General features: G+C 35.4%; 2 protein-coding genes across 8 annotated transcripts; one reads left to right on the plus strand and one right to left on the minus strand.

The window, feature by feature from the left end:
* LOC107635271 (pentatricopeptide repeat-containing protein At2g44880) lies at positions 2,579-4,722 on the plus strand. Its single transcript, XM_016338694.2, has one exon. It carries the CDS (start codon positions 2,692-2,694, stop codon positions 4,504-4,506), a length of 1,815 nt encoding a protein of 604 aa, XP_016194180.1. The 5' UTR covers positions 2,579-2,691; the 3' UTR covers positions 4,507-4,722.
* On the minus strand, positions 5,952-10,000 carry LOC107635272. 7 transcript variants are annotated; one of them, XM_021121976.1, is made up of 8 exons: positions 9,816-9,999; positions 9,423-9,529; positions 8,806-9,145; positions 8,304-8,748; positions 7,883-8,190; positions 7,738-7,794; positions 7,036-7,460; positions 5,952-6,539 (listed from the first exon to the last, which is right to left on the minus strand). In XM_021121976.1, the coding sequence occupies exons 3-8, from the start codon at positions 9,032-9,034 to the stop codon at positions 6,261-6,263; spliced, it is 1,743 nt and encodes a 580-aa protein (XP_020977635.1). In that variant the 5' UTR covers positions 9,035-9,145; positions 9,423-9,529; positions 9,816-9,999; the 3' UTR covers positions 5,952-6,260. The 7 variants fall into 7 exon arrangements, with proteins under 7 accessions (XP_020977635.1, XP_016194183.1, XP_016194184.1 ...); XM_016338697.2 differs by having other exon boundaries at positions 8,304-9,145; positions 9,427-9,524; positions 9,816-10,000; XM_016338698.2 differs by having other exon boundaries at positions 8,304-9,145; positions 9,423-9,524; positions 9,816-10,000.

Here is a 10,077-nt window from a genome sequence, read left to right on the forward strand (position 1 = left end):
TCTAGGAATTCAGGGGACTCAAATCCAATCTTTACTGGTGATGGCCTTAAAATTAACTTCCCTTGAGAACATGCAGCACAACAAAATTCACTAGTTTTAAGAATCTTCTGATTCTTTAGTGAATGTCCATGAGAGTTTTCAATAATTCTTCTCATCATGATTGTTCCCGGATGACCCAATCGGTCGTGCCAAGTTATGAATTCATTTGGGCTAATAAACTTCTGGTTTACAGTGGCATGTGATTCAATTGCACTAATCTTGGTATAATACAACCCAAATGAAAGTGAGGGTAATTTTTCTAATATAACTTTCTTATTTGAATCATGAGTTGTGATACATAAATACTCATGATTTCCCTCATTCATCGTCTCAACATTATATCCATTTCGGCGAATATCTTTGAAACTCAACAAGTTCCTCAGAGACTTGGTAGATAATAGTGCATTATTTATTATAAATTTTATTCCTCCAGGAAACAAAATTATAGCTCTTCCGGAGCCTTCTATCACATTGCCTGAGCCAATAATAGTGTTAACATATTCCTCTTTTGGCACAAGATGGGTAAAATATATATCACTTTTGAGAATAGTGTGCGAACTTGCACTATCCGCAAGGCATATATCTTCATTACATATCCTTGCCATTCTTCAAAAACAAATAATAATAAAATGAGTAGTATGCACAGTTAAATTGAATACTTGATCAGAATTATTTTTCTAAGAAACACTGTACATAAAATAATGTCATATACTAAAATTTTATTTTAAAATTTGACACATTTAATGATTTCAAAATTTATATTAATATTTCATTATTTATGTACATCACATTTGAAACTTAAATACATAGAAAATAAAACTTAACAATAAATTTTTTTTACATTATTTATTTACATAGATACTTCACAATTTCACATATTAAACTATTCTATCATTGATCAAATGACCAATATTTCCTTCAGGGTCCTCAAAGAAATCAGATACATCATAATGAGTGGTGGAGTTCTCAGCATCATTTGAAACAAAATTTGTTTCCTTTCCTTTGTCGTTCTTTTTCAAAGATGCCTGGTAAAGATTGACTAGGTGCCTTGGGGTACGACAGGTACGTGACCAATGGCCCTTTCCACCACAGCGGAAACACTTTTCCTCGGTTGATTTATTCTGCCCGATATTCCTTTCTTTGTCCCACTTCTGGTGAGATCCTCTCTTTTGAACATAATTCTTTTTCCTTCCATAATTTTTCTTGTTATTAAAAGCTTGCCATTTACCTCTTCTGGGGTAACGATTTGCCGCATTTACTTCAGGAAATGGGGCGGCACCAGCTGGGCGCGCTTCATGATTTTTCAATAACAACTCATTGTTGCGTTCGGCAATAAGAAGGCAAGAAATTAACTCAGAATATTTCTTAAACCCTTTCTCTCGATACTGCTGCTGCAGGAGCACATTCGAGGCATGGAAGGTTGAGAAAGTTTTCTCCAACATATCATGATCAGTTATTTTTTCCCCACACAATTTCATTCGTGAGGTGATTCGAAACATTGCAGAATTATATTCATTTATAGATTTAAAATCTTGTAAACGCAAATGCGTCCATTCATATCGGGCCTGAGGAAGTATCACCGTTTTCTGATGATTATACCTTTCTTCAAGGTCTTTCCAAAAATCTGCAGGATCTTTTAATGTAAGATATTCATTTTTCAATCCTTCGTCAAGATGACGACGGAGAAAAATCATGGCTTTGGCTTTATCCTTCTGGTATGCATTATTTTCAGCCTTAATGATATCTCCAAGATCCATTGAATCAAGATGGATTTCAGCATCTAGTATCCATGATAAATAATTGTTTCCAGATATATCAAGAGTTCAGCATCTAATATCCATGATAAAAATTTGTTACCTGAGTCTTCCTAAAAATTTGATCAGAGTCTCGTGCTAATAACGTGTTATAAAATAACGAAATATAAGGAGAAGAGTATTTGATTGCAGCATAAAAGAAAGAAGTAATTTTATTATTACTTGCTTGTGTATGAAAAGAAAGGGAGAATAGTATTTTTGTTGTGTTACATTCACGGAGGTTCACCTCCTATTTATAGGCTTATGGAAGAAAGATTGTCAACCTTCATTTATTTCATTCTTTTTGAGAATGTAAACTTTATATAGGAAATGGGTATCCACTTCCCATCCTTATCACAACATCTTTTACATATTTTTATTATTATTATTTTTTATATATATCAATACCATGATTCATTTATTATCATCAACTATCCACCATCGTTGCCGGCTACTGTCACGTCATCACCAATCATCACAAATTTTAAATCTTATATCATAAATTATGAACTTTAAATTATAAATTTTAAATTATAAACTATAAATTCTCTAAATTCTAAATAATTAATCTTAAATTATATACCATAATCAATTTGACCATATTTTATTTTTACATATTATTTTTACTTAAATTTTGTATTTTTATTTTTTAATTTTAAATTTTTGTTATATTCATTTCTTTTCAATTATTTACTAATTTTTAAATTAATTGACTAAATTAATATTTGTATTGACTCCCTCAAATCTTTTCAAAATCAAAATATCCATAAACTTGTGCATATAGACAGCACTTGTTTCTGTTTTCAACAGTAAACTATAAAGGGCGCAACCACCCTCTTAACTAACACACACGCAAACGATGTCGAAACAGCAACGGTTCCTTTGGACCGCCGCCGAAAGAAAATGCCTTTACATTCTCCAACGGAACACTACCACCTTCTCCACACTCCTCCAAATCCACGCTTTCATTCTCCGACATTCCCTCCACCACAACCTCAACCCCCTCGCCAAGTTCATCACCACCTGCTCCTCCCTCGCCGCTGCCACCGCCTCCCTTTCCCGCCGCCATGCCATAGTCCACCTCGCTCGCCGTTTCTTCGACCACACACCCCACAACCGCGACGAGTTCCTATTCAACACAATGATCAGTACCCACTTTGCAATTCGCCAACTTCTTGAGCCTTTCGCTCTCTATAGGGACTTTGCTAGAACCAGAGGTCTTGGATTTGAACCCGGTGGATATACTTTCACCGCAATGGTGAAGGGTTGCACCGCGTGTTCGGCGAAGAAGGAGGGGGTACAGGTTCATGCGGTTGTTGCGAAGAATGGGTTTTGCTTGGACTTGTATGTGGCTACTGCGTTGGTTGATATGTATGTGAAATTTGGGGTTTTAGGAAGTGCTAGGAAGGTGTTTGATGAAATGTCTGAGAGGAGTGTGGTTTCGTGGACTGCAGTTATTGCTGGATATGTGAGGTGTGGGGATATGAGTGAGGCTAGGAAGCTTTTTTATGAGATGCCTGAGAAAGATTCTGCAGCTGTTAATGTGATGATTGATGGGTATGTGAAGTTGGGCTGTATGGATTTGGCTAAGGATTTGTTTGAAAAGATGGGTGATAAGAATGTGATTTCTTGGACTAGTATGATTTCTGGTTATTGCCATAATGGTGATGTTGAGTCAGCTAGATTGATGTTTGATCTCATGCCGGATAAGAATTTGTTCACTTGGAACGCGATGATTGGGGGGTATTGCTGGAACAAGCGTCCCCATGAGGCATTGAGGTTGTTTCATGAGATGCAGTCGAGTGCAGTGGTGGAACCGAATGAAGTGACACTGGTAAGCATTCTTCCTGCTATTGCTGATTTGGGTGCTTTGGATTTGGGTGGCTGGGTTCATAAGTTTGCCCAAAGGAGGAATCTTGATAGATATGCTAATGTCCGCACTGCCCTCATCGATATGTATGCAAAATGCGGTGAGATCACAAAGGCAAAATTGCTTTTCATGGGGATGCCTGAGAAGGAAACATCTTCCTGGAATGCTTTGATTAATGGTTTTGCAGTTAATGGATGTGCAAAGGAAGCATTGGAGGCATTTGAAATGATGATGCACGAAGGTTTTGAACCAAACAAGATAACTATGATCGGCGTGTTATCTGCTTGCAGCCATTGTGGTTTGGTGGAGGATGGAAGAAAATGGTTCAAAGCAATGGAGAAATTCGGACTAACACCTCAGATTGAGCATTACGGTTGTATGGTTGATCTTCTAGGGAGGTCCGGATGCTTGGACGAGGCTGAGAAATTGATTCGTACCATGCCTTACGATGCAAATGAGATAATATTGAGTTCTTTTCTGTTTGCTTGTGGTTACTTTAACGATGTTACAAGGGCTGAGAGAGTGCTACAGGAGGCGGTGAAGTCGGGGAAGTGGTGTGTTGGAGACTATGTGATGATGAGAAATTTGTATGCAACAGAGCAAAGATGGAGAGATGTGGAGGATGTTAAACAAAGGATGAAGAAGGGAGGATCATACAAAGAGGTTGCCTGCAGTGTCATTGAAGTTGATGGTGGCTTTAGAGAGTTTATAGCTGGTAATAATTATTTGCATTCACATGTAGAAGATATTCAGTTAACCTTGGTGCAATTATGGACACACATGAAAACTGAAATGACCTATTGAAATTTGAGATATGCTTTAGAGAACTAAAAGGAGGGGAGGTGAAAATGGAAGTAAAGAATTGAAAATGTTACAGGACAAATAGTCCATTAAGTTGAGAACTGTAGCTCCTAATTTAACCAGGTTAAAGATTTGAAGAAAGCACAAGCACACATGAAATTTAATTGGAATATTATTTCTAAAGCTTGAGCTATTAACAACTATGTTATGTCCTGCCAAGTCTTGTTAAGTGACCACTGGCCAGATATGACCATTCCCATGGTAGAGTTGCGACAAAATTTTTTGGTGACTAGAGAGTTTTGACAAATGAATGGTGTCAAGTATTTTCTGCAAGGAATTATTTGGTTCTGTTGAAAATTATGTTAATAGACAGATTCTTTTGGGGTGAAGACGAGGACAACGACTATAAGGATGCATTTGTTTCTGAGAACAGGACAGGACAGGATAAGACACTGAGAACAGGACAAGACAAGACACTAATGGATAGAGACACAATTTTGTGTTCTTGTATTCTGTTTGGTGATAAACTAGAAGAAATTATGAAAATCTAATTTATTCTCATTTTTTTTCCTTCAAAAAATTTGAGATGAAAAATATAATAATAAAAAAATATAATTATGAAAAATTAACAAAAATAATGAAAAAATAATGAAAAATAAGTTGTATCCCCTATTAGTCTCTCCGTGTTATTTCTGTCAGGATGGACACAAAATACACTAATTCAGTGTCTCTGGATACACCGTCTCTGTCCATGTCTCCTTTGTCAAACATGATTTTGTGTCTCTATGTTCATGTCTTAGTGTCCTGTCTCTGTAAACAAACGCAACCTAAGAGTATAGGGAATTCAATTTGATATCTTTGTATAAAGAAAAATATTTTGTCCACTTACTCTGTCTTCTGACTTATGTGCTGAGTTGATGCACATCTCTTTACTATTGGATAAGATGTAATCTTCATCTTATGCAAATTTCATATTGTCTAATAATAAAGAGATACATATTCACTGAATGTTACAAAAAGCTAAAAATAATATATAAAATAACACTCTGTAGAAAAATTATGATAATATTTTGCCTCGTTTTGGGTTCTGCAAATTTAGGGGAAATTTTAGATATCTAAATGCAACATACTAACCATCATCAAAAGGATTGATAGAGTTTGATTCTTCTAGAGTATAGAAACCTGAACAGTGCAAGTTTGATATGTGATAATCCACTCTTTCGGTTTTATCACAATGCTTTGGTAAATTTTATGGCCCACCGTATTCTATTAAATGTCATTGTCACTGCTTAAATAGTAAACCATACTTCATTGGGAGAATTACTAACAGCAGCAATGCAACATTGGAAGTTCAAACCAGGTGACATGGTCTCAACTCAAACAATATAAAGACATGCAGTGATATAATAAATGACATGATGTTGAATGCATAGAAGCATAGAGCAAAATGAGGGGGAAAAAAAACTTCATTGCAGAATAGAATATACTATATAGGACTCGCATATGATGAGTCATACACCTCATCTCTTGAAAAAGAATTCTCCAATAAATTAAAATAAAAGCTTCCTATCAAGAATATGGTAAGCTACACAAGTAATCATCCTGCAACCATTTCTTGAATTATGAAAAAGCATGTATAAACAAGAGCAGAATTTACATTGGAAGATTTCAGTCTTTTGTGCAAAATTTTTTGAGAAATTCCCAGTTCCTCTATCTGCATTGCAAAACAATATTTTTGCAGATTCAGCTCAACCGAACTATTTCCGGCTCCTGCTCTTTGAGCCGGATTTCTTCTGCTTTCTCCTTTTGTTCCTAGGGGAACTTGACTTTGACGTAGAACATGCTTTCAGAGCAGATTTCCCATTATTTACAGTATTCCCAGTAGCTGAGTCAGGTTCTGAAACCTGAGCCAGGGAAACGGATTTCTGTTCCTCATCTTGTCCCTTGGTTTTCCCCCCAAGCCGCTTTCTAGCAATTACAAGATCATACAACTTTTCATTAGCTGCCCGATCTTGTATAAGAACTTCATCATCGCCCTACATTCAAGAAAACAAGTTACTATTATAGTTCTTGTTAACTCACAATTTCAAAATAGAATTAATGTAGTATAGAGTTACAGAGATTACCATAACAAACATTCCAATATATAGCACAGCAGGTACATTGCAGCCAAAGAATATTCACATGTAAACATTATACTATATGCGAGCATTTAAAATAGTGATAATAATCTTACAAACCATAACCAAGGAAATCCATTTGGGGAAAAACAATAAAAAAAAAAAAAAGAGAAGGTTCTATGCTTCAATATTCCATTATAAACTGGATAACAAGCTGAGAACAATGTTAAACTCGATGATAAAATTTATATGACATCTCAATTATTGTTAACTTACTTCATGATGGTGGTATAACAGATCAGAGAACATCGTTATAAGTTTTTAACGTTAGCCAATGCAGTTGTTCATGACTAACATTTCACACGTTCACGACCAACATAAACTAAAATTTCATACGAAAATAAAAACTCACACTTTCCTGCAGACCCTCAACATGAGGCTGATTGGTTGTTTCGATAAATGGAGTTATCCCTTCACGAGTTGATGTATTTCCAGGCATAAGTACATCTTCCACGTGTAACTCAGATTTAATCTGAGAAGAACCATGAACAACACCAACTGGGAATATGTTTTCACTACCAGCAAAAGAAGCAACTTTACGATCCAAACTTTTAAGTCCATCAGAGGGCCCAACCATGCTCAGTTGAGTTACAGAACAGAACTTTCCTGGATTTTCACTAACCACATTGTCAATCCGAGTTCTCAATTTCTGAACTTGTAACTCTACTGTTGCGATCTTTTGAAATATGTCATCCAATGATTTATCAATATCTTCACGATCTATGGAATACCACATGTCACTAAATATGGACTCCTCAATGTTATCATCATTACCTCCTGATATCATTGACACAACATAAATTGAAAATTTATAATCTCACACATCATGGAATTAATTAATCAAAACTTATTTCATAATAATGTCATATAATAATTTCTTAATACACAGAGGAAACCCGTATATGTAATTCCTTCACATTGTTTGACTCACTTTAATGGTGAGATAGATTTGCTATTTACAGTTGTTTGATTCACTTTAATGGTGAGATAGATTTTGCTATTTACAGTTTTTTTTTAAAAAAAAGGCACTATGTATAATAATACTGCAACTCACTTATGGAAACACAACGAAGATCTTCCATACAAGAACCATCAGGGAGATCTTTGTTCTCTGGAAAATGAAAAAATAGGGAGAAAAAATTATATAATTATAGAAGAGAAAAACATTGAGCAAAATAAATCAAGCAGAAAATGCATACCATAGTAGGAGAATATATTATGATTAGATACATAAGATGATAAATCAGATTCTTCAGCTCGCTTCCTTTTCTTCCTCCTCATAACTTTATTCCTATGAATGCCAGTAGATATAGGTATTGACTTGACATCAAAACCATCTACTGCATACTTTGAAAACTCAAGCTGTTTCTTATAATTGTATGATGCAAGTTCTCTTTGATATTTAACTTCCTGGGAATGAAGCTTTCTCATTTGCAATTCTAGCCACTTACAGCGCCACATAAGAGGGCGAATGAAGCTCCTCCAATGACTCGTAACCTTTTTCTTTCTGAATGTTTAATACTTAAGAGTGTAAGTTCAAACTTGTTATTGCAAGACACATGAGCAATTGACATTCTTAAAAAAAAAAAAAAAACTGCAATTAACACACCAGAAACATACCTTATTAGAAGTGGTTCTCCCCAATCATCACCCATCGGTGATTCCATTTCATCATCACTCAGTCCTGAGCTGGAGTCAATCTCTTCACAAGATCCTGTGTCACCAAAAGAACTGGAACTGGAAAGCTCAGTGTCATTGCAATCCTCCGAGGCATCTTCAACCACCTTACCAGAATTCATGCCACCAATCCCAATTATATTAACTTGTATGTCCTCCTCATTTCCAATGGTCATAGGAGTTTGTTCAATTCTTTTTCCAGGATGCAGAACCACATTTTGTTCAGATACTGAAGATGTGGTGACAGGTATAGCTACACTCTCCTTACTGACTGCAGCTTGTACTTCTTGTAGAGCAGCTTCTTCATGCTTGCCATTTACATTCTCTGTAGGTATAACTATATTCTCCTTACTATCCACAACTTGAATCTCTAGTGGAACAGCTTCTTCTGACTTTCCATTAACATTCTGCATAGGCATAGTTATGTTCTCCTTACTATCCACAACTTGTATCTCTCGTGGAACAGCTTCTTCTGACTTTCCATTAACATTCTGCGTAGGTATAGTTACGCTTTCCTTACTAATCAAAACTTGTACTTCTTTTGGAGCAGCTTCTCCTAACTTGACATTCACATTCACATTCTGCACTAAGTCCAGGCTCATCTTTCCGTCATGCAATCCTCCTCGCTCTTCAGATACCAAGCAATGAGAATTTGTAATTGGAGCTGGAGGCATTCAGAAAATGCTGCTTTCTGTTTTCCCGTGTCTCAAATTCAACTACAGAAAATGCTGCTTTCTGTTTTCCCGTGTCTCAAAATGATTTATTCAATGTTTCCTTCACATCATCTTAAAAGGGAAAAATATTTTAAAAATTGAGATATTTTGCAACCATGAATTTTAAAAAATAAAAAAAAAACAGGGGAAAAAAAAAAAAAAACCCCGCCCCATAAACAGAGCAAGCAAGCAAGCGCACACAGCCATATACATACTCTTAAAAAATTTCAAATGAATATACATAACAAAAAATAATCCATGAAGGGGACCCAAAAAAATTTTCAACACAATGCATTAATTAAAGAGACAGACAGAGAAGAAGAAGAAGAATAAGGATAAGAAGAAGCACTTACTAAATATCTGTGAGTTTTCCAAAAAAATTTCCTCGGTGAAGCGGGATTCTTGCTCAACGTGCCACTAATTTCTCAGTCCTTAAGCTTCCGCTTTGATTCTGAGCTATAAACAAAAAATTAAAAGGAAATTGTAAAAACGTACTGTCTGAGTCTGAATTATAATATTAAGAAGAACAGAACAGCACCGATATAACATTTGATTAAAAAATTACTAAAATTGTTAAATTATACTTTTGATTCTATTCATAGAACGCATTGTGCAACGGTGACGATGATGCAGTGGTTGATTTTTGCTTTCTAAATTTCAAGAATATAAATTCATAACCATCAAAACACGAAATTGAGGAAGAATCGTGCGAGTTTTGTGGGAAAGAAAAAAAAAACAGAACCTTTGGAGCTTGATGATCATATGCCACATCACACATCGTAGGGCATGAAGGTTCTTCTTCTTCACTCTGTCACCGTCAACAGAAGAGAGTGACGTAAGCGTTTTTCTCTGATGAGCGATGACTGATCCTTCTTGCCATTGAATATGGCTTCAATTGTGAAACTGCCACTTACTTGCTCCCCAATTTTATGTGCATTTTATTTATTATTTATTTATTGTATTTTTTTATTTTTTTTTATTTTTTTATTTTTGACTGTTGACTG

This window comes from Arachis ipaensis, chromosome B04 (genome assembly GCF_000816755.2).
Source record: "Arachis ipaensis cultivar K30076 chromosome B04, Araip1.1, whole genome shotgun sequence".
NCBI classification, from domain to species: domain Eukaryota; kingdom Viridiplantae; phylum Streptophyta; class Magnoliopsida; order Fabales; family Fabaceae; genus Arachis; species Arachis ipaensis.